This window comes from Rhizophagus irregularis, chromosome 20 (assembly GCF_026210795.1).
Source record: "Rhizophagus irregularis chromosome 20, complete sequence".
Classification (NCBI taxonomy): domain Eukaryota; kingdom Fungi; phylum Glomeromycota; class Glomeromycetes; order Glomerales; family Glomeraceae; genus Rhizophagus; species Rhizophagus irregularis.
The window spans coordinates 2,300,020-2,323,870 of NC_089448.1; the positions used below are offsets into that span (position 1 = coordinate 2,300,020).

At 28.2% G+C, this 23,851-nt stretch overlaps 7 protein-coding genes across 7 annotated transcripts; 3 read left to right on the forward strand and 4 right to left on the reverse strand.

Moving 5' to 3' along the window:
- Positions 1 to 5,027: 5,027 nt before the first annotated feature.
- On the reverse strand, positions 5,028 to 6,405 carry OCT59_013092 (uncharacterized protein; the record flags this gene model as incomplete). Its single annotated transcript, XM_025315969.2, has 3 exons — positions 5,028 to 5,852; positions 6,064 to 6,142; positions 6,217 to 6,405. The coding sequence occupies 3 exons, from the start codon at positions 6,403 to 6,405 to the stop codon at positions 5,200 to 5,202; spliced, it is 921 nt and encodes a 306-aa protein (XP_025181595.1). The 3' UTR covers positions 5,028 to 5,199.
- Positions 6,406 to 7,275: 870 nt separating this feature from the next.
- Positions 7,276 to 10,526, forward strand: OCT59_013093 (uncharacterized protein; the record flags this gene model as incomplete). The annotated part of the gene is made up of 15 exons (XM_025315970.2): positions 7,276 to 7,323; positions 7,397 to 7,468; positions 7,540 to 7,711; positions 7,781 to 7,873; positions 7,958 to 8,080; positions 8,154 to 8,299; positions 8,468 to 8,656; positions 8,728 to 8,822; positions 8,913 to 9,012; positions 9,102 to 9,196; positions 9,266 to 9,534; positions 9,598 to 9,728; positions 9,820 to 10,122; positions 10,209 to 10,331; positions 10,500 to 10,526. 15 exons carry the CDS (start codon positions 7,276 to 7,278, stop codon positions 10,524 to 10,526), a joined length of 1,986 nt encoding a protein of 661 aa, XP_025181596.2.
- A 1,244-nt stretch (positions 10,527 to 11,770) lies between these two features.
- On the forward strand, positions 11,771 to 12,614 carry OCT59_013094 (uncharacterized protein). The gene is made up of 2 exons (XM_025331828.2): positions 11,771 to 12,071; positions 12,158 to 12,614. Exons 1-2 carry the CDS (start codon positions 11,820 to 11,822, stop codon positions 12,359 to 12,361), a joined length of 456 nt encoding a protein of 151 aa, XP_025181597.1. The 5' UTR covers positions 11,771 to 11,819; the 3' UTR covers positions 12,362 to 12,614.
- A 303-nt stretch (positions 12,615 to 12,917) lies between these two features.
- Positions 12,918 to 13,223, reverse strand: OCT59_013095 (uncharacterized protein; the record flags this gene model as incomplete). Its single annotated transcript, XM_025315971.2, has 2 exons — positions 12,918 to 13,018; positions 13,109 to 13,223. The coding sequence occupies 2 exons, from the start codon at positions 13,221 to 13,223 to the stop codon at positions 12,918 to 12,920; spliced, it is 216 nt and encodes a 71-aa protein (XP_025181598.1).
- Positions 13,224 to 14,972: 1,749 nt separating this feature from the next.
- Positions 14,973 to 15,589, reverse strand: OCT59_013096 (uncharacterized protein; the record flags this gene model as incomplete). The annotated part of the gene is made up of 3 exons (XM_025325360.1): positions 14,973 to 15,290; positions 15,378 to 15,509; positions 15,569 to 15,589. 3 exons carry the CDS (start codon positions 15,587 to 15,589, stop codon positions 14,973 to 14,975), a joined length of 471 nt encoding a protein of 156 aa, XP_025181599.1.
- Positions 15,590 to 17,909: 2,320 nt separating this feature from the next.
- Positions 17,910 to 18,952, forward strand: OCT59_013097 (uncharacterized protein; the record flags this gene model as incomplete). The annotated part of the gene is made up of 2 exons (XM_066140596.1): positions 17,910 to 17,997; positions 18,111 to 18,952. 2 exons carry the CDS (start codon positions 17,910 to 17,912, stop codon positions 18,950 to 18,952), a joined length of 930 nt encoding a protein of 309 aa, XP_066001469.1.
- A 1,835-nt stretch (positions 18,953 to 20,787) lies between these two features.
- On the reverse strand, positions 20,788 to 22,398 carry OCT59_013098 (uncharacterized protein). Its single transcript, XM_025315972.2, has 2 exons — positions 21,944 to 22,398; positions 20,788 to 21,869 (listed from the first exon to the last, which is right to left on the reverse strand). The coding sequence occupies exons 1-2, from the start codon at positions 22,085 to 22,087 to the stop codon at positions 21,378 to 21,380; spliced, it is 636 nt and encodes a 211-aa protein (XP_025181601.1). The 5' UTR covers positions 22,088 to 22,398; the 3' UTR covers positions 20,788 to 21,377.
- Positions 22,399 to 23,851: the final 1,453 nt, after the last annotated feature.

Genomic DNA, 23,851 nt, shown 5'->3' on the forward strand with positions numbered 1-23,851 from the left:
ATTTTGCTATATGGATGTCAAAAAAATCCATTATAGTGTTACCGAATTTTTCCATAACGAAGGTCAGATCAGCATAGACACCAAATTTGTTATAACGCGAGCCAACTGTAGTACAATATTCATAAAAAAGAAAAGGTATAATTACTGCTAAATAGTAATATTTATTATAATATAAAAATGCTTTATCATAAACATATATAGTAATATCAAGTTTTATTTAAGTGATTGCAGCCTTGCAGGATTTAAATCTTTAATTTGTGATCCGTCTCTGAACCAGTGAAAACTACTAATAAATTTTGGAAAACTAGTTTTACAAATTAATTATCTCTTAAATGACTTTTAAACTAATTTTTCCAGAATTTTTTTTTTTTAAGTATTATATAATAATGTTCTGAATATATTGAATGATAAATTTGCTTCGTCAAATATTAATATCACAAGTTTAATCAACATAAACTTGCCATTTAAGGTTACATTATTATACAAATTAGCAATATTGCCTAAAAAGTAACCAGCCAATTTATATTACAACTCAGCTGAAAAATAATGTAATCAATTACTTAAAACTGAGGAAATCAAGATCCATCAAAAATTTTTACATTGAACAATTAGTTAAAAATTTTTTCTTTAGCAACGCTGGATTCTGACTTTTAAAAATGCCATAATTATTCAATACAAGAGATGTAATAATTACAAAATTGATATTTTTTTATTAAAATACAGTCTACCCTTGATATAGCGAAGAAACCGTTCTGCATCTCAAATTTGTTATAGCAAGTTAATGAAGAATTTGAAGAATTTGATTGGTTACTTCGTTATAATGAGGAAAAATTGACATATTTTATTGGCTAAGCGTCACATGATTCGTTATATAAAATTCGCTATAGGAAGGGTAAACTGTATTATTTATATGTTAGTAAATAATTTATTTAAAGGTTATAAACAAAAAAAAACAAAAAAAAGTATTAAAATTATTTATTTCTATTAAACACATTTTGCTTATATTGAGCAGTATATTTAGTAATTTTAAATAGTTGATACTTTTGGAATGTCAATTCTTTTAAACTACTTTTCTCTAATAATTTGTAAGTTTATTTCACATTTTCTATGTGCTATATCTATTGCTCTTATCTGAATTTTCCATAAATTAATTTGCAAAATAATTTTCCAAAATGTATTAATAGATTTCGCTGGTTCACAAATTAAATTTAATATAGATTTGATTTTTTTTGTAATTAAAATCAATATAGTATATATATACAATTGGCTGTTTAGAGAAATTTGTCAATTTATATTTATTAACAATTAATTGTATAGAATTGCAGAAGAATTACAATACTATTAAATAATTGTAAAATTGTGAAAAAATTGTGGTATTACTAAATAATTATGAAATTATGAATTATTATATGCATGCAATTTACTTTAAAAATCTGCAATATTGCAAATTTAAAAAAATAATTGCAGTATTATTTTTTATAAAGAAGATAATTTTTAAATTAATAAATGAATACTTGTATGAGTAAAATATATTTAATTATTATGTAATTGGCTATTTTATTTTATATAAATGTGAAATATTGAACTACCAACTTTAGAATGTAAAAGAACCTAATTAAGGGATAATTTATCTTCTATATCATCTATAAAAGTACTAATTTAGTGCTTGAATTATGAGATTCTTGAATAATTTAATTACAGTTAATCCCCTTTATAAGTATCTCCTATATAAAAATTCTTCTTTTTAAGGCATATATTTTTTAGTCCAGATTTTTTTATATATAAAATACTTCTTTTATAATCACTTTATTAGTTATAAGTATAAATATCAGTTTCATATTATAATAAATATATGTAAAATTCCATCTGTATAAATATATAAATCATATGATTTATAAAATAACTGATAAAATATACATTATGCAGTTTGCACATTTTATTCAATAAATTCTATTATTTTTGTTATTTTACTATGCTACCTATTCATTCACAAAAAACAAATCTAACATAACAACACAGGTCGAAAAGTGAAAAATCAGGCACCAATCGGTCACCAATCAGGTAGCTGATTGGTGACTGATTGGTGACTGATTGATGCCTGATTTTTCACTTTTCGACCTGTGCAAACTTGTACTGCAATTAATTAATATAAATATAAAAAAAGAGATTTGTGAATTTATGGTAGCAAATTCTAATATAAAACAAAGTAATATTACTTCATTTTTTAATGAAAAATATACAGGATTAAATGTTCAAAGAACAACTATTAATAAAATATGGAAAATGGCTTTCAGTTCTTTCTACTTCATAATCTTTATATATATTTCATCAACATTCTGTTCAATTTTCTGAAATTAATAAAGCTATGCAAATTTGAACATTACAAGTAGTAATAACTGCTGAACAATTGATAGAATATACCTACTGTATAAATAGTACTTTAAAATTGACTTAAATTCGATTTGATTCAACTTATTAGAAATATTACTTCTGTGTATCTGGAAAGTTATTTCCTACTTTGACTATTCTTCAAGTATTTCTTCAGTTCTATATTGCTAGAATAATTATTTTCACATTTTAAACATCTTTTAATTCATAACTAAATAAAAATAAAACAATACTAATTGATAATGGATCAATTGAATGCAGTTAATAGAGCAATAATATATCATTCACTATTATTATTAATTCATTAATTTCAACTAAAATTGCTGGGATCTTTGTAGTAGGAAATCTACATAATCAACAAATTGATCCACATAGTATATCCATAGAAATATTGACCTGGTAAAATGATAAATAATAAATAGAATGTTTAATAAAATTAATAAAAGAAATACTGTATAAGAGAATATCAGGTATTTTACCAGAATAGAGAAAACCTACAGCTTCTAATTGATAAGAAATTACAAAACTAAGATTAAACTTCTTGACTTTTTGAACTAGTGTATCTTGTATAGTTTTTGGTAATTTCTTAAATCTATTGGCCAAGAATTTGGTTTCATCTTCCCATCCCATAATTTTTCCTCTTCACTTATCATATACTCTTCTCATTGGTGTTTCCAACTTTCATAAAATTCCATCACACTTATGTACAACAAGCCATCCAGAGGTTTGTCCTGAACTAACCCTCTAAGTGAGAATTAGAAAAATCCTATGGTCTAAGTTTATACCATAAAAGTCTAGTAATAACAAGTTTTAGTTCAATAATATTTAAAGATGTATGCAAAATTTTATTATTACTCACAAATGAGAAAAAACTTCATAAACATAGTAATAGTCATAATCTTCCTGTAGGTTATCAATGTTGATTGATTTTGAGGATTATTTTAAGTTTCTTTGAAAAGTAAAGACATATTAATCATTCATATTTTTTTTTTAATTGCAAAATCTATTAATCAATCCAAACATGTGATCATTAATTATTGATTGCCTCTGAGAAACCTCTTCTTTTATCATTTGACCCTTATAAAAAATATCAAATATTTTTCTCAAATTGGTTTCCCAATACCTATATTATAAGAACTATTTTGGCCAAGACAGTAAGTCTTTGTGCATTTGTCTTGTAATCTTCTTGATTAGTTTATTTACTAAAACAAATTATCATGCCATTATTAGTTATAAAGAAAACTTTGTTAATAATATTATGAATATTCATAAAGGATACAAATGTAACATAATGGTTTATATACATTGCTATACATTAGTAAAAGTAATTGATTATACTCACTTGTCAGTAGCATAAAAGAAAATCTAGCAAATTATCATCTACTTGCGGTTCTCTGATATGTTGCTGGTCAGGTTCACTGAAAAGATTCATGATCGTTTTATCACTTATATCGATTATAAAACTGTGTAAATAGCTAAAAGCATAACTTAATAGTTAGATTGCAATTATAATAAATCTTATGTATGCCTTAAATGTCTACCTTTTAAGGTCCAAATTTATTGTATATTCATATAGAATATCTTCAATGAACTTTCTAGAAGGTAATTTCCATTTGTTCTTCAGACGCAATTTGTGATACTTTGCTGAATATTTAGCTTTTATTTCGTCCTTTTACATGCAAAATATCATTAGATCAGTGCTGCTATGTTCAATTGGTTATTTGATGCTTCCTTGTGTTTCTTTCATGTTATCAGTATTATTAGTCAGGATAAAGGATTCTATGCTTGTGCTGATACATGTCAGCCAATATCTTAAAAAACAATTTGACAGTATCTGTCTCCTGTTTCCATTGTTTTGAAGCCATTTGAGAAATTAAACGTATAGAAACTTTTATTTCGGGAGAGGTTTTTACTTTGGCAGATAGTCATTTCGAAAGATTATGAAGACATTATGTACTCTAATAATAATCACATCCTCACTGTACGGTTTGAATTATTGCTTGTTTGCTTCTCCTTTGGAATTTTCGGGGGTGGTTAATTCATCAACAGATAGTGTAAGGTCGTATGGAGGGCATCACAATAAAGGATGCAACTCTTGAGATGAAATCAATTCATCATGAAATATTAAATTTCCCTATCTAAGGTCTTCTGACTCTAGATTGAGGAATGGAGCACTGAAATATTTCAACAAACCCCAAATCAGTAAATCGATCGTTCTATATGACATAATAACACTAACGAATCTCAACAGCTGAAAGCGATTGAAGAGTATCATTTATATCATAATCAGCAAAAAAGTTAGTCAGATCCCATGATATTCTAAGCCATGAATTGATTTCGTAAGTTGCACATGATTTTTAACTGTTATCACGTGTCTACAGTGAGGTCTATGTACAAATTGTACTGTGGCAAAATACGGTAATTTGGGTCCGGCGGTGAGCTTCTGAAATATACAATATACACAAGTAACACAACGTTGCATATATTAATTAACTTTCATCCAATATTTTTAATCGAAGCTGAAGCCTTATCGGTTTGGATAGATAATTTGGTAATGAAGGATAAAGATTACAAATTTTATTCAAAAAGTGACTTAATTACCATAATATTTTTTTAATTAAATTTATAGAGCGTTATATAATACTCAAAGGGTTAAATATATAAAATATTTTATTAATTAAACACTTGAATTACAAACAAATTATTATTTTGAAATAGGTTTCACTTCTTTTAAGATATGGTAAATTAAATGAATCGATACTACTATAATAATAAATTACCACCAGGGTAGCAGATATATTTTCAAACTGGTTATAACTCAGCAAATTTACCCAAATAAAAATCTTTTTGAGCCCTGATAATATCATCCCATTCATTTCCCACGAAAGGTCCATGTTGTACAACGGGTTCTCTAATAGGTTTCCCGGCAAATAGAATAACCCTCAATACATTTACTCCCTCATTTGTGATTTTCAATACTGATTCTTCATTACAATCATCGTTTCTTAACGGAGAGCTAATTAATACATTTCCAGATTGCAGCTTAGTATTATCATCACCGAAAGAACCATTTCCTTCAAGTATATATATGAACATATTATAATTGGCTGGTATAGGTTCTTCTAATGTGAAATTTGGTTCTAAAATAGAAATATCTAAAGCTTTTACAGGAACAATATTTTTGGCGGGCCCCTTAATGTTCCCCGATGTGCCAGAAATCACTCGAATCTTAGCCGCCAATTCTTCCTCTTCTCCAGTTTGTTGAACTTTAGAAGATTCTGCTTTGTTCGAACTTTTTATTTCTCGTGTTGGAATGATATCTTTTGTAAGATCTTGATAGGATGCCTCAATTAATTTTTGTTCTCTGGGAAGGTTTAACCAAAGTTGCATAAGATGAACATTTGTCTCTTTATCTGCCGGAACCTCCTTATGTAATAATCCGCGTCCTGTTGTTGTCCATTGCACTTCACTAAATTTAAACTAGACTTTAGTATAATAAACTAATAAAGCGTGCATAGCAAACATTGGCATAACCTTTGAATTTGCTAATCATACTAAAAAAAATGAAATGTCACATGACTTACTCTATTTTCAAGAGCGAGTTGATTTAGTAAGAAATCAGTTAAAATGAGTTAAAGTATTTATAAATAAAGTTAATAATGTAAATTTATCAACACATACTTGGACCAATTATACTAGAGTTTCCTTTAGAATCTTGATGTCGTAATAATCCATCAAACACAATCGTCACAGTCTAAATAAATAAGGACGAAGTTAGCTTCACTTTTTAATACATTAAATCAATTCGATAGTAACACAAATACGTACTTCGAAACCTCTGTGAGGATGTAAGTCAAAGCCGCCTGGATGTCTAAACCAATCCTCAGCACACATCAAGAATGGATCATGTAATTCCCATTTATTTGGTGGTAAAATCATCCCATTTGCCATACTTAAAGTACCACGTCTTGTTTGTTTTGTTACTGTGTAAGTTGTAGAAATTTTACGGCGCAACATATTTATATTTGTTTAACGGTGAATACCAATAAGAAATGAAAAATTATCCATTTTTTACTTCATGGTTTGATTAAGATGAGTATTTATCGAAGAAAATTCATCACGTGAATACATTTTGATTACAATTAACCGACTATTCATTTCCTTTTACAATGAAAATAATTTGTAAAATTGATTACAAATATTACAAATAACCAAATTAACTAATATAACATTTCTCAGCAGCTCTATAATTTGAAATGAGTCATAGGTCATACTAACTAAAAAAATTGATACAAACAAACCGTTGATTTTTAATTTGACCAAAAATTACACGTGATAGTCGTGATACGCCAAAGACCGAAATGAATTTTAAAGATGCATTATTGTTTGATTTTCTTTATTTATCCAATAATTTTTCATGTTGATCACCAGCCGATCAAAGATTCAAGATTTAAAAAAGAAACCTTTTGCTTATCTAAATTCGTTATTTATTATATAACTAAATTTAAAAACAACGATATATTATCCTCAAAAGTTTGAGATTATTATATATTGACAGTTAATTCAATCGAATTTCCTTTTTTAGAAATAATTTTTAAAATTAAAAAAAAATTAAAATTAAAATTAAAATGTTTATTGCATCGAAATGCGGTAAACAAGAACAATTCTTTTCATTCCAATGCTGCAATGGACGACACGTGATTGCCAATTTAGATCAACGTATTATTAGTGTGTTACTTCAAGAAGCAAAGTTGCGCCAAAAGATAATCTTTATACAGGTCACTTTTATGCTAACTACTTATTTTGAATTTTTCTCGAGTTTTTCCGCCTTTTATTTAAAGTATCTGTACGATTGTGTTAAAATTTGGAAAGACATTTTTTAAAAAAATGAATTCTGTAACTCAAGTTGACGAACTTGTTAAAGAATATTTATTGGTAAGCTTTTAGAATTTCTACGGGTTAAGGTTCGAAAATTTCTTAAGCTTAACTTTATATTTTGCCTTGTTAGTTTAGAGGCTTCTCAAATACATTTCGTGTTTTCGAGCAAGAATGTCGCAACGACAAAGATAAAGGATTTCAAGTATGATTTTTCTTGGGTTCGTGTTAATCGAATATTATAAAATTTTAATAAATGATTTAATAAACATTTAGGCTGATAAAATCATTGAAGAACTATTTTCTTATATTACATCTAGCGATATAGATGGATTATTAGACTATTGGAAATATCTGGATTTAAGATATTTTTCTCGTCTAGATGCAAGATTCTTTGAAAGTGTAAAGAAATTTGAAATTTGTTTAATAAGATATTATCTTGTTTATGGTAAATAAAGTCTCACTTATGAAATATGTTTAATATTCTGAAATTATTAATTAATTTCTTTTTTAAAAGCTACGCAACAAAAGAGAAAAGATAAAATCCTTGAATTTTTTGAAACCTTTGGTGCAGAATTAAACGGCAATCCTGAATGGTTAAAATGGTTTGGTAGTAATTCATTTTATATAGTTATAATTATTCTACTTGAAATGTATTTTTTATTAATTTAATATATTACTATTCTTTAAAAAGGGTTGCCATTTTCAAAAAATCCTGCTTCAGATCCCAATTTCGAAACATTTTTTACCAGGCAATGGCTAGAAACATTCACCATATCCCTACATAATTTTTTAAACACGATATTTCAAAACATGTGTATCCTTCTCAATGATAAATTATAGTGTCTTTGTATATTTTATTTATTTATTTTTTTAACTCATATATACAGCTTTGCCAAGTTTACTATGTTTCAATCTCGATCGATTACATCGAAAAACACTTCGAAGTGAAATTGAATCATTACGGATCGAGATCGAAAATCTCAAAAAAGAAAAAGCAAATGGAGACACTGAGATTACATCACTTAAACAAAAAGTTGGTTTAAAATTTTTTTTTTTTTTTGAAAGATATTTTAATTTACCTTTTATTTTATTTTTACTTTTTATTCGAATTTCGAAAAAAAATAAAAACCTTAATTTAATTTCAACATCTTTAACAATAAAGCATTCTTGTTTGGATAATTGTGTGATTTGATTATTTTAGGTTGCTCAACACGAAATGACGGGTTATCCCAGGCGAAGATCTACGGCATCAAGTATTAATAAACATGAAATAGATAATGGCATAAAGTCACCAGAAATGTTTGCAGATGATCAAAGCATGACACCTATATCTGAATATGATATTGATGATTCACATGGACATATACACCCCTTCACTGTTACTAGTCAGGTAAGGAAATACAAAATAAAAAAGATTTTCTATTTATAATAATTTTAAAAATATTAATTATTTATATTTAGGAAATGTTTTTGGAAAATACATCAGGCATCACAGTAGCAAAAATTTCACATCAGGGTAATTTAATCGCAAGTAGCGATGTGGATAATATTATTAGGTACTGATTATGTATGTCTAATTAAAAAATCTACAAATTATATTAACCGGATTACTGATCTGTATGATTACATTCTTATTTTATTTATAGGATATGGAGTTACGCAGGATCATCATCACCTACAGTGAAACTCAGTAATTCTAATTCTAATATATTAAGTTTAGAATGGGAAGCCAGATCAGATAAACTTGTAAGAAATTTCGAAGAAAAAATTTTAATAATATTTTTTTTTCTTTTTTAAAAAAAACAATTTGATAAAATTTTTTTATTATTGTGAAGTTATTATATGGTACGGATGAACAATTGATTAAAGTGTATAATAAAGAGTCTAGATCGATTATTCACGAGTTCAAAATGGATGAACAATTTCCAAAGTATCTTTAATTTACTATATTAATTCGGAAGTGAGAAATATACGTTAACTAATTTTCAATTTATTATAGGGTAAATCAAATAAGTTGTTCGCCGGTGGAATCATTATTTGCATGTTCAGGATCACCAAAATCAATAGATGATATGTGCAACAGAAGTGAAACAGGATCTTTAATCACATTGAATTTGAAGACGATGACGATACAAGATACGTTTATGCTCAAAGCATCTTCAAAATCACCATCTTCATTACCTTTAATGCCAATAGAGACCATTAAATTTAATCATAATGGTCAAATGTTAGTTACAGGAGATAAATCTGGTTATATAAGAATATTTGGTGAGTAATTTTGAGCATTTTATTCAAATATACTTTAAATATTAATATTATTTAATTTAATAGATATTCGAACATTAACACCAATTATGGAGTGGAATATTTCTAATTCAAGTAAAATTGGAAGTGGAGTCATCTGTTCATCTCAATTTAGTTTTGATGAGAATTCTATATATGTAGTTGACGAGTCAGGAGAGGTAAGTTATACCTCTTAATAAAATTATTGCTGAAATCTTTATCCTATAATCTATTAATCCATATAATACATTTAATTGCTTGTTTAATAAGTTGTCACAATGGTCAAGTCGTAAACCTGGATCTGTTATGTCACAATCACAATTACAAGGCTTTCCACCAGCGATGCCAATAACTTCAACGAATCTTACTCCAAAATTATCCCGCAAACGTACGCCATCAATGTCATCAATTCGTTCAATCAAATCTACAAGATCAACATCTTCAATACCTGCAATTATCGAATCCACACCTTACGTGCCGACTTCACGTGTACCTATGATAGCATTTAATGACGATACTGAATACCTAGTTTGTGTTGGCGATAATGGCGGAACTCAGGGTGTTATTTACCAAGTAAGTTATCTTTTTTGCCTTTTTTTTAAAAAATTTGCAAAGGAATATAATTCATTTTAAAAAATTTTTTTTATTGGAAAAAATAGACATCCAATGGAGAACAAGTTCAAACATTAAAATCACACAGACAATATTTAACGGCCGTTGATTGGTCAGAAAATACCATAATAACTGCGGCAATGGATGGAACCGTTAGAGTATCTAGAATGGTAAATTCATAGTTTCATGGAGTAAATTCTCACAAAAATTGTTAGAATTTTTTTGTGTATTATTATGATAGCGGAGTATTTATTTTATTTATTTATAACCTTTATTTATTTTATTTTCTTTTTTTTTAAAAAAAAAATAAACCATCTTTTTTATGTAATGGAATCAAGTCTAAAAAACACTATTGTATTTTATAAATAATATTTGGAGATTCACTGGGTGCTTTGACCCTATAATCCTCATAAAAATTGATCAGATGCTTGTTTTAGAGCAAGGGTTTAATCTGAAAATTTATTAGAATAACCTTACCATTTTGTAGAATTAGTCCTTGTGACGCTACTGCTCGCGGACAACTTTTATTTGTGATATATGATATTCCGTCCGCACGGTCCGCACGGTTAGCGTTTATTTCCACTGTTTTGTAATTATTAATTATAGTTAACTTCCAAATAATATAGTATTTAGTGAATTGTATAAAAACTACACCAACACAGAATAACAAAAATGAAATGGTTCTGGTTCTATAACAATATTATAACCTGAAAAATAAGTGACGTTATTTTTAGTTGATTATCATGCAACGGTATATAGCAGGACCCGAGGAATATAATTAAGTCTAGACAGAGCAGAATTACATAATATAATAATGATGTACGAAAAGAATTCAAAGGAGAATCAATGAATATTCAGAATAAGACTAAAAATTTTATTACGGTAGTTAGAATATCAAATTCTAATTTGATCAGAGTTTGTGAAATTTATATACCTACAAGTATTGGGACCCATGAGCTCAAAATTTTCAAAAAATCTAGTAACTCTGATATGATGGTATTAAATCCATGATTTCATTATAATAAAAATGCGTTCGGTTAATAAAAAACGGCATTTTTTGATACAAAATTTTAAATGAATTTAAAATAAAAATTAGAATTAGAATTAGAAATAGATGACAAATTTAATCCTATTAGGATATATTCAGTTGAATTATAAAAATAAATTTGCATATTTGGAATTTTATAAATTTTTATTCGTAACTACTATAATGAAATTAGTTCCAAGTCTGTTTATTGTTCCCAAAAAATGATTTTCTGGACAATATTATATAATAACTAAAAAAAACATAATATACACTTTCGTTTGAAATGTAAGAAAATGTAAGGCTGGAGCACCGATGACAGTAGCCGATCTTGATGTTTCTCATTTTTTAATGAAATATAAATTTCGCATGAAGTATAATTTCTTCATGGGAAGACACGTAATTTTAAATGCGGCTTAGTACACGCGTGAATTTGCCTCGATTAAAATGTCGATATCATTCGTGTTTGATAAACATTTTGACAAGTAATTCATAATCCTTAACATGGGCACAATTATTTCCCTTTATGAATTTTGTAAGCCATGATGATAATAATTTATAAAGGAAAATTTATTTCGATAAAAAAAAAAAAGGAATTCTTTTTAAACACATCTTAAATCAGTTACAAAAAAAAATGAATTTTTATGATAAATTCTTGAGAAATTTCGTTATACTTGTAGTTTTTGCAACTTTAACGATTTCCCTTCCAATCTCTCTAAATAAAAGGTTAAGCACGGATATTCTCATCGTTACAGCTCCTAGTCCAATACCCAAATTCGTTGGATCTATACAAACTGTCAGTTGGATCTGTATCACTTGTAAACCAACAGATGATGTGAAAATTGAAATTATAAAAAATCTTAGTAAAGTAGTATTCACGACAACTGTAAGTTTAAATAAATAATTTGATAAATATAGTTTAAAATTTTTATTATTTCAATTTAAATAATATTAATTTCATTATTATTAAAGGGTAAAAATGCTAATTCTGGAACTCAAGATATTAAACTTGATCCAAGTTGGGCTGTTCCAGGAGCGTATAATGTTAAAGTATCACTTCAAAGCAATCCAAAAGTTTTCGGAATAAGTATTAAACCATTCCCTATTATCCCTGTTGTTTCAACTAATATAAATATCCCAGCTAATTTTCCAGTTAATTTTCCGAAATCTTTTTAAATTGTATAAATTTTAATTTTTAATGCTTAAAAAAGGGACTATGTAAATAGAGGTTAGTAAAATAAGGAATGATATTGGCAAAACGGTGATGGAATAATTTCGGGAATCAATTCCTATTTTTTTTTTTCCAGAATTCTATTATTGTTTATTATTTGTAAATAATTAAACATTTCTTATTCAATGTCCTGAATTAATAAGTGGGATTTGAGTTTAAGTTTTGATAAATTGTGAATATTACTCAACTTATTATAAATGGTCAGAATAACCATAATAACCTTGTATAATGTATAGTTAAATTACGCAGATCGATATACTGTATATTCACGCGGATGAATGACAAACGTTTACATATGTAAAATTGGTTAATCATGTTTTTATGGAAAAACAAATCTCAATTTATATTTATTTAACATTCAAATTTCTATATACCACGAATTTTACTGATCGTATACATATGAAAATAGAAATACATGATACTCAGCATCACATACTTTCTAATTAATTATCACAACGGTAAAGGTAAAATAATACTATGATATAAAATAAACATTAAAAATCAAGGTTTAGGGAAATTTTGTTTGCAATTTAATCCTTCATCGTTACAACAAGAACAAGTGCATTCTTGGGTATTCTGATTAAAGATGCACACCTCGGTTCCTATAAAATAAATTTAGTAATTTTTTTTTTAATAAAGTTTTTAACTTAATAATAATATTTTATAAAATATTATAATATAATAATAATTACCACCGCAAAAAGGTGCTGGATTAGGACAATCTCTTCTGGCGTTGATTGATGGTATTAATGTTAAAATACCAAAAAATGCAAAAATGAACAACAAAATAAGAGTTCTTGAATTCATTTTTAGTTGAATTATTAAGAAGAAAAGTTTTTCACAAAAAAGAAAATAGGAATTGAAATTGATTTATATAAAGTATTTAAGAAAAAAATTTTTTTCTTTTTTTTTGTATAAATTTTAGAAAAACAAGAGGATATTTTTATATCTTTTAGATCGATCATCAATCACCAATTCTAGAATGGTAGAATTTCATAAAATTAATTAAATTTAATAATACGGACGAATCAATATATAAAAACAGCAGGATTGGATATCTGCAAGGAGTTCAAATTGAAGCGAAGGGACAGTTTCAATTATATTAAAGATAAATTGTATATTATGTATATACACATTCACAACGAATGGTGGAATTACATAGTGCCGCCCAGCATTCTGACCATCTTTCACAAACTCTGAAACTGTTTAATGTCAATCCGGGATTGACATTAATGTAGATTCCGATACATTTTCGATTTGGAATTGGATAATTAATTTAAATTGGATAATTAGAATATCATATGCAAGATAATTATGTGCAGTTTAGCGTTTCCATTGGCGAAAAAAAAAACGAATTATTTATTATCTGATTTGGAGATCTCTGTCAGGAGTGAGTGGGGGTATTACCATTTTGTTAATTATTTATTCAGGGATGTAATCATATTAAATTATTATTTAGTTAATTATTTTAAATATGACCTTTAAATCGCGTTTTATAGAAACCATAATAATATAAATATATATATATATTTTCGTATAGGTTATTAGGTTATGAAATTTCCTTTTAATAATTTCATATATTCCTTCCCAGGAATGCAATGATTATAATGATTATTGTCTTTTTTTATGAATATAAATTTTAATTTTTGGATCTTAATTACACTAATCAGGTTTATAGATGACTCTAGCCTTTTTCGGACTGATAATATTATATTAATATTATTTTGATCCAACGCAACGTGGAGATCATGTTTCATTCCGGCTAATTAATGAATCCGCAATATTAATAAAATTTCTGATATCTGAATTACTATATATATACTTATATTATATAAAAAAGGGGGGAATTTTTTTCCTGTTAACAAATTCGCAAAATTAAAACTTTCGAATCACGAACTCACGAACACGTTTCAACCCTTGTCGGACCATTTTCCCTAAGTGTACCATTTGTCGAAATCAATTCATTTCTCGGACTGTAATATTTTCCGAAATTCCAATTTCCCCGAATATCAATTTCTAATATCTAAGATATACTTTTTTTTAATTTATTACTTAATATATTAGGGTGTCTACAATCAGGCAAAAATCATTAGTGAAGATTTTTTGTGTACAGCTATTTTGAATCGAAATAAAATGATCTCCAAATAAATTTTGAGCTGTGTTACCCAAATAATATATGTATTTATATGGCAATAAATAATAAAAAGGATTAATGGATTATTGTAATAGATCAGGTGATTTTTTTTTATATGGTTCACAAAGTTTTCGTACTGTACATATCAAATATTAGATGTCATCACCGTAAAATTGAATGGGTTAAGAAGAAACCTATACATCATTGATTAATCCAGTAAAATGTCCATTCGGGAAATTATCCAGTTCGGGAAATTGATATATTCGGGAAATTATCCAGTTCGGGAAATTATCAGTCAGTAAAATGACTTCGAATTCGTTCTATGGTGTGACTGGTAAAAGTGACTTCCCCTTCTCTAAACTTGAACTTGCTGGAGGTGTTACGCTGGTACTGTGTCAGTCTTTCTCTAATCCGAATCCCATTTATGATCCATTCGATACTTTTCCCACCAACAATCGTCTGATACGCATTATATTCGTCATCATCTCTTCCATATCCCGGTCATGCTTTCCTTGTGGACTGACTAGAAAGGAATTCGGTTCTGGTTTCTTATAAATATGCGTTGGGAAAGTATCGTGGAGTGAACTTTCCTCTTCTTCGTCATCTCCAGGTGTGATATCTCGTTCTGACGTATGACATCCACTAGATGCATTTTGTTCCTGACTAAATGTTACAATACCATCGGTAATTTGCCGATGAACTTTCATTGCCGATTCTACGTGATTCCGAGTTTGGATAATCTATAGTATGAACATACCAACAATGGTACAATGGTTTGGTATGTACAGTATTTCGTAAACAACAACATGAAAAAAAAATAGTGATACCTTAATATGTTCTATTTCAGCCAACTCGATAGTTTTTTCATTTTCAATCGTTTCCAACTTCCGCTCTGTATGATAAAGAGTCTCAATCCATTGGAAATAATCTCTTGTTGTTATCGAGGATTTCCATGACTGCTGACATAAAACGAGAAAGGAATATAAAATTTGCTAATAATATATAAACAGAAATCAACTTTAATAGCAACAAAGGCCATGGCGAACTAATAGTTCAACACAAGACAACTAATAGTTCTCCAGTGTGCCATGGGAGGCTAGAGAAGAGGACAGACTAATAGTCGACCTTCCAGTTGACTAATAGTCCCCTGGCTCAGCCCAATATCTCCAATACCTCTTCAGATTTGCATCAATAGAAACAACTAATAGTTGCTTATATTGAATACAATCCTATCCACAACAGACGCCTCAAACATATGCTGTATACCTTAATGTAGATCAGACGCCTTCTGCCGTATATCTCCCTTAATCATATTGTTGTTAGCAATCTTTTCGAGTCCTTTCTTGATATAGTGAATCCATCAAGGTCCCATAACGCTGGCGAAGTGAAATGTAAGTAATCCTCAGTCTCAGTCATAGCAATATTGAGACGCGTATTTCAATTGATTCTAAGCCACCTGGCGATCAAGACGATCAAGATCACATGGAATGCACAAATAAGATTCCCAGAAAGAAAAAAATATCGATGCAAACAGGCGAAATTTATTAATAATTTTTTAGATAAATAAGAAATGCTAGAGAAGCAAGCGAAATGTATGATGCTATCAAAAAGGGATGGAGTATGTGGATCCTAGGCAAATCCCAACATCAAGTTATTTCTTTGCTCTTTTAAAAAATTTATATTTGAGAATGTATATACACAACTATACATATTTAAATAATTCAAAGTGAAATCTTTATTATTTTTTTTGTATGAGAAAGTGCCGGCTAGCTAAGTAAAAATGAAAGTAAAAAATAATAGAGTAGCAGGATGTTTCAAGGGTTTAAAGCAACATGTACTGTAATCAGTTACGCAAATCTTCTATGTTTTTCAGATCTCGTGCGATCTTGACAATAAACAGTATATTTCTCGGTAACCAATTTTATTTGCTCCGTTAATATTAATTGATGTCACACCAGTTTGTCAATAAAACCATAATTTCATCTGATAAACACACCTTTGATTGAGTTGATTCAAGGTTCAGCCATTTTGATAATTAGATGGGGGTGTCCGTATGCAATACAATTATTTAGATAATATAATTTTAACCAAATCGGTTCTTGACTCACTACAAATCATATAAAAAGATGAGGCCAATCCTTTTATCTGCCTTGTGCAAATAAATCAAACGTCAAACGAAATAATTTACTGTACCATTATTTATATCATCAATATCATTAATCAAACAAACGAGTATATTCCCAAAGTAATAACAAAGTAAGTTGGTCTGATTTCTCAGCTTGATTATAGATTTACGTCATCACGATGTTAATCAAATTTTTTGATGTTTAAAGATAAAGCGGACATATTTATTACCTTTCTCCGCACATTCCGTGATCACTATCACGTGCCTGATCAAGGACCCAGATTTTCGTCACATGCCAAGATACAGTGCGCAGTATCGAATAAATTTTCCGGCAATAAAATTATAAGCATTTTCATGTGCCGAATTCTTGATGTTTGGTGCAGTATCGAACTGATGATAAAAATCGAAATATTATGAGGCGGTGTGGAATATTATTAAAATGAATTATAGCGGCAAGTGTGAATCGGAAGCTCTCACCTGGTTTTATTTTTTTTATCTCGTTGCTAATAAGAATTCTTCCTATAGATTCGAAATCATTTTATCTCGGGGAAGTTCTCTTGTGGAAAATAATCTACTACATAGTCTGTGTGAATGGGAGTGATATAGATAGACGAAAATTCTGTAAATATGGTTGGGATAATTTATTTCGGGGATCTATTGTAGCAAAAGGGTATGAGGGTGAGCACAAATTAGTTATAGATATTTTTCAAAATCGTGAGAGAACAAAGAAATAACTTGATGTTGAGATCGCATTAAATGGCCTAGGATCCGCGTACTCCCTCAGCATCATGTATTTCATTTATTTCATTTTGCTATCTCTGATATTTTTTAAAAATTGGAAAAAATTATGTATATCTGAGATGTATAATCAAAATATTTCACTATGACTAATGATATTAATGATATTAGATCAAAGAATAATGTATTTTATCACAATGTTGAGTTCGGACTTACAAAACGCGTTCTCAACTAGTATTTAATAAAGTTTATTCAGACTTACAACGCGCTCACATAATTGATGAAAGTTTGATAAAAGTTTATTCCGAATCATATATATAGTTAATACTAAATCCAATATAATAAAAAAAAATATTCTTTTATAACTTTATACGAAAGTTTCTCGGTTAAAAAAAACAAAATGTCAATATATAATATAATTAATGACCTCACTTTTACTGAACAGGAAAAAACAAAACTACGCTCCTATTTCTTTAAACACTCTGACAAAGTAGATATGGCAATGGAAATTCTGAATAGTTGTAATTCGCCTAAAGAGAAATTTGACTTCATGAGGGAGACTTTTTTGAAACCTGAGCCTGCGGGTATGTTAGATAAAATATTTGCCGTTACAATTGTTTGTGACGCTACTCTTTTTGTTCTTTATCACGTGCCTGCATTGACGTATTGTGACTCACGAAAGTCTTCTTCCTTGTAGAAAACAAAGGATCTCCTGAGGATTTATATATTATCATAGATAACTCGAATTTCTATATTGGGGCGTTTAAATCCATCTGTCAGATGGAGGGTCTAAGCGAAAATTTTCAACTTTTTATCGACTACGGAAGACTTCTTCGAGTCATCCAAAAAACTCGTAATCTAGGTCGCCCTCCAATTATCATTGGTTTCCGACCACCACCTCTTGATTCCCTATGGAATCGCATTAGAAGGGACGGGTATGATATACATATCTATGATAAGATTATCATAACAACAAATAATGAAACTGTAACAAAAGAGAAAATGGTTGATAATGCAATTGGGTTCCATATTGATGAAGTGATATTTACAAAGACACCTGCGACAATAGCACTTGTCTCAGGCGATTGTGATTATTTTCGAAATATCCAGGGTGCTCTGGAACGAAAATGGAAAGTTGAATTGTGGGCCTGGCATTCGGGTATAACCAATTATCATTATTTCTACTCAGACCCGTTATTTTATGCCAAAAATAATATGTATTCTCCAGGTGTAGTGAAGAAACCATTTCTTCAAACCACCTTCATTCCTCTTGATAATTATTACAAGATTTTTTCTTGGGGCTACGGGGTAGCTAATACTGAGGAAATGAAGATCCTTCAGTTATCTGATGGTGATGAGATACGCATTTGGGAAAACGATGATGTGATGAATTGTTATGTTGCATTAGATCTATTTGGATGGTGGCACCGATATAAACGAGGAATCTTACTCTTATATTTTCGAAGTAATGAAGAATTACAAAAAGCGCAGTTGTGGGTACATGAGAAACACCCTAATATACGGGTTAAAAAGTTATAAAATATTGTTGGTGGGAAAAGTCTGAAAGATGATGTCATTTACTTATGCTAGCGAATTTGTTAAATCTGATCTTTTATTGTTGCTTTATAGCTTAGCATATTGTTTCTAATCTTTTAAATATAATAAAATTTACAACAAGAAATTAATTTTTATTCTTGAATAATACTACTATTGAGAAAAGAATAGAAAGGGCAAGGAAGAAAATTTTTATAACGAATATTTAAAACCGCCTTTATCGCTCTAAATAAGCTCATAGCTAGTAACTTTTAACGGCAATTTATTTAGAAAAAAAAATTCTTTTTATGATTTTTGTTGCGCCACAATCTAGTAAGCTACGCCACAACCCTGGCACACAAAAAATAAATGCATCAAAGGGTTATTCTGACGCGCACATGTGACTTACATTCAGTGAGAACAATGCTTTATTTAAAAATAAAATGTCATCAACAGAGAAAACTAATGCATAAGTATTAGTTATTTACTGATCTAGTAGTATATAAATGGGTTATCATCTGAACTTCGATCATTATTTTTATATCTAGAAAGAACACTCTACTTGTAACTATATAACTGTAATTACTAATAGTAGACTGAAATAGGCCGCCCCGAAAGCAACCGTCTTCCATGGAAAATCGAGATTAGAATAATGATCTTGTTTAATCTATACGTTTAAAACAAAATCCACCAAATAACTTTGACCATTCCTTTGAGCTTTGCCGCATAAAATAAATCATGTGATTCACATTACTTATTTGTATAAACAATGTTCACTATGAGGTTACAGATACAAATGTCAAATGTAATTTATTTATAAAGCTTTCAAGTTTTTCAGTTACTATGTAAAGTGTGATTCTGTGCTATTAATAAATAATAAGAAACCTGTTTATCCCATTTTCGAGATATGTACTAGGTCGTACTTGATTATGCAAATAAAATTATTGTTTTTCTTGGCAAAAGTGATCTGCGTTCCAATAGCTTCTCTTAAATTTTTTAATAATTGAAATTACAAATTTTCCTACTAGCCTCGTCGAATGCGCCAGATTACATACTATATCATGTGAACGAGTAGATAAATTAACTACTACTATTACGTAAGCCCCTATCTAGCTCATCTTACCTCACTAAAAAGAAAAAGAAAAATTTAAAAGAAAACGCGCCACAAAATGCGATTTTTGCAATTTTCGCATACACTGTATATAGTGTTTTTATCCTGATAAAGTATATGTATAAAAAATATCCGATTAAAAAAATACACTTGGCAAATTGCAATTTCTGAGATTTACTTGTTTTATTTCTTATTTTCATTAACCGCAATGATTATTAATGTCTAAAAGGGAAATAAATGAGGTGTATTAAACTTAATTGTCTTAGGAAAACTCCCTGAAGACTTATTCTCTATTATTCTTGGTGATGAGATATTAACATTACTGTATATATATATAAATAGTAACGCGTATGATAGTACAATTGGTACATGTCCCAATTGTCTCATAAATCTGGATGTCTAAACACTTAATATTATAGTATTATTTGCATCGTGTAATAGTGACGGTTTATTGCCATAACAAATATATTTAATTATCATCTACTATAGAGGACATAGTAAATACGGTACATTTGTAAATTTATTCTTAGTAAATGTAGCGTGGAGATCATAGATACTGTACAATCAAATATCTACTACTTAAATGCATGGATTAGATTATGTCAGATTTTTATTTTTTGAAACAATCAATATTTTTGATCATAGATCTTATGGAGGATGAAACGCTATAATGATATCATCTGCAATGGTTGTCCACATGATATTTACTATAGAAGTTGCGTGACTAGATCAATGAACTCAAATAACATGTTTGAAATATAATTCAATCTTTATTTTATCTTATTTTCAATATGCCAAACAAATTATCTTACGTGCAAGTCCCCAAGTTAAACGATATTTTGGACATCAATATTCTGATAAAATCGAGTTGATTACTATAAAATTTTGCAACTATCATCACGTTTTATTTAAAGATCGAAAAAAGATTAATTATTTTCTCTATTTCATTAATAAAAATCTGAATCTTATATAAAAATATTTAAAATTATATATATATATATATGTATAAAAAAAAAATAAAAAATAAAAAAAATAAAAAAAAATAAAAAAAAAATTGGTCACATTGTTCTCGATAACAAATTGAAATCTATACCTTTATATAATATTATCAAATATAAGAAAAATAAAAAAATTTATTTAGATTTTTTTTTTCTACATAAATATATACTACTCTCAAATGCACAAAAAAAATTTTTTGAATTATGAATGCATTTCAAACGCAAAATAATAATAATAATAATAATAATTTTCCTTCCCTGACAAAAAGCTAATAAATACACTTATATAATCCTATCCTAAATTATCATAAAAGTCCTAATTTTACAAGAAATAAGATGTCAATGATAACAAAGCACCACCTAAAACAGCAATTGATATTTGATTATCAATCTTGACAGCAGAAGAAGCAGCTTTAGGTGTTGCAGGTGCAGATGCGGCTGCAGTTGGTGAAGAGGCACTACTAGTGGTGGATTTTGGAGTTGTATTTGGTAGATCATCAGCTGGAGCAGCCGGTTGGGGTGGAGCTTTGGGTTGTTCAGCCGGGGCTTTAACACCAGGCGCTGTTAATGCTTTGCCAGCAGCAAGCACATTGATCGTAGCATACATTTGATCCGTGCCACAATGATCAGCAACAGTGCAGTAATAGTATACAGGACCTTCTTTTGCTAGAGTCCAAACGGCAGTCGGAGGAGCTGCAGCATTACCAGCATTTATAGGTGTAGTGAAGGCATCTGGTAATGCAGATTTAACACATTTACCAAATGCATCTGCTTGAAAAACATCATGATTTCCACCAACAAAGCTGAAGGTAACCTATAATTATAACAATATATTTATATATATTTTCTCTTTCTTTTTTTTTTATAAAATCTAAATTAAATACTTACGGTATCTCCTACATTAGCATCAAAGGTAGCAGGTGTAAACGCATTTTTACCAGCATCACCAACTTTGACTGACCAATTTTCACTATTAGCGAATGTAAATAGGGAAGCAATTAAAGCAACAACTGATAAATGTTTAATCATCATCTTTATTATATATATATATATATATATCTAAATATTGATTATTTATTATATTATATTTATTGATTAAAAAAAAAATGAGAAATATAAATATTAAATATAATAATTAACAGGAAAAAAAGATATTGGAGAGAAAGAAAAGAAAAAAAAATTTTTCACAACAGTAATAAAAATATCAGGGTTATTTAAAGAAATTTTTTGTTTGCAAAATGTTGTATCACAATAAATAATTTTTTTTGCGCTACTTTCAATATATTCAATATAACTATTGAATGACACAATAATAAATAATACGGGAGTACATTTTCAAATTTTATTTAAATAGCCAAAATATCTTTTTTTTTTATAGTTTCATTCTTTAAATGAAATTTTTTAGTAAAAATGTTAAAAACGTATAAATTTGGATAATTATGGTTAAAGTAATATTTAAAAATATTTACATCTTTTAAACACATGTTACATAGTTTTTAACCAAGAATTGATTAACCTAATTTAGTTAATTTGGTTTTTATATATTTTGTTTATAAATAGCCAAATTAGTTTTTATCTGAGGGAATTTTGCTTTGATGCCAAGAGAGCCAAGAGCCAAGAGAGTAAAACTATAAATTGAGGTAAAAGATAAATGAGAATGAAAAAAAAAAAAAGTTAATTTAAAAAAAAAACTCATTTTAATCTGAAACAAAATTTTTTGATCTCTGACATTGATAAGAAATTTGGCGTTAATTTTTATAGAATATTTCTTATAAACATTGACGCGTTAAAATCGGAAACGAAGAATTTTCTTTTTTTCTTTCAAATAGATTTCTTTATTCTTTCAAATAGATTTCATTCTTTCAAATAGATTACTAATAATCGAATATACTTTACAAATTAATCGATCGCAATGGTAATTTTCATTAAATAATGAATAAGATAATGTTTATTTCTAGAAAAACAAAAGAAACAATATTATTTCTAAAAATATACTAAATATACTGATTAGTATCAACCTTCCAAATAAAGTAGTATTCTTACTAATCAGGATAATTATAATCCCTTTAAGTCCGTGAACTAAAAAATTCCAAGAATTCCAAGAATTCTGGGCAAAAAAAACGAAAAATATTTTTTTTTTCCGAATTTTCCCAAATTCTATAATTGGTCAATTTAATTAGCCGGATATCCTAAATACGTATGACAGTATCCAATAAAACTTTGTATACTTAATAAGGTTGAAATAATAAAAAGGTCGGGAAAAATGGTTTCTCAACAAACCGTTATGTGATATTCCCAGTAAAAATTATAAAACAATTAGGGTAGAATTAACCATTCTTTACGAATTAGTAGTAAATGGGACAACGTTGTAATTTATTTGTGTAAGTTGAAATAACATCACCATTTCATCATAATTAATAGGAGATATTATTGGAATTCGAATATATTCCAATACTACGATTTCATAACGTTAGATTCCAAAATTTATTGGGGAAGAGCAAATTATTTTATTAACATATTACCAGTTTATTTATTTTAAACATATTACCAGTTACAATATTAAAAATATTCTTTAGATAGAAACTGTGGAATCATATGATGTGTTGATCTTTTTTTTAATAAGGCATAAAACCCTTACATATGATACTTGGATCGGCAATTTGATCTGGTTACGAATTAATAATTAATAATTAATAATTTATCTTTGTTCTCTGAATTCATAAAAGATTTCACTCGCAAAATAGGTAACTTTAAAGGACATAATATTTCTATATTTATATTTTTATATTGATATTA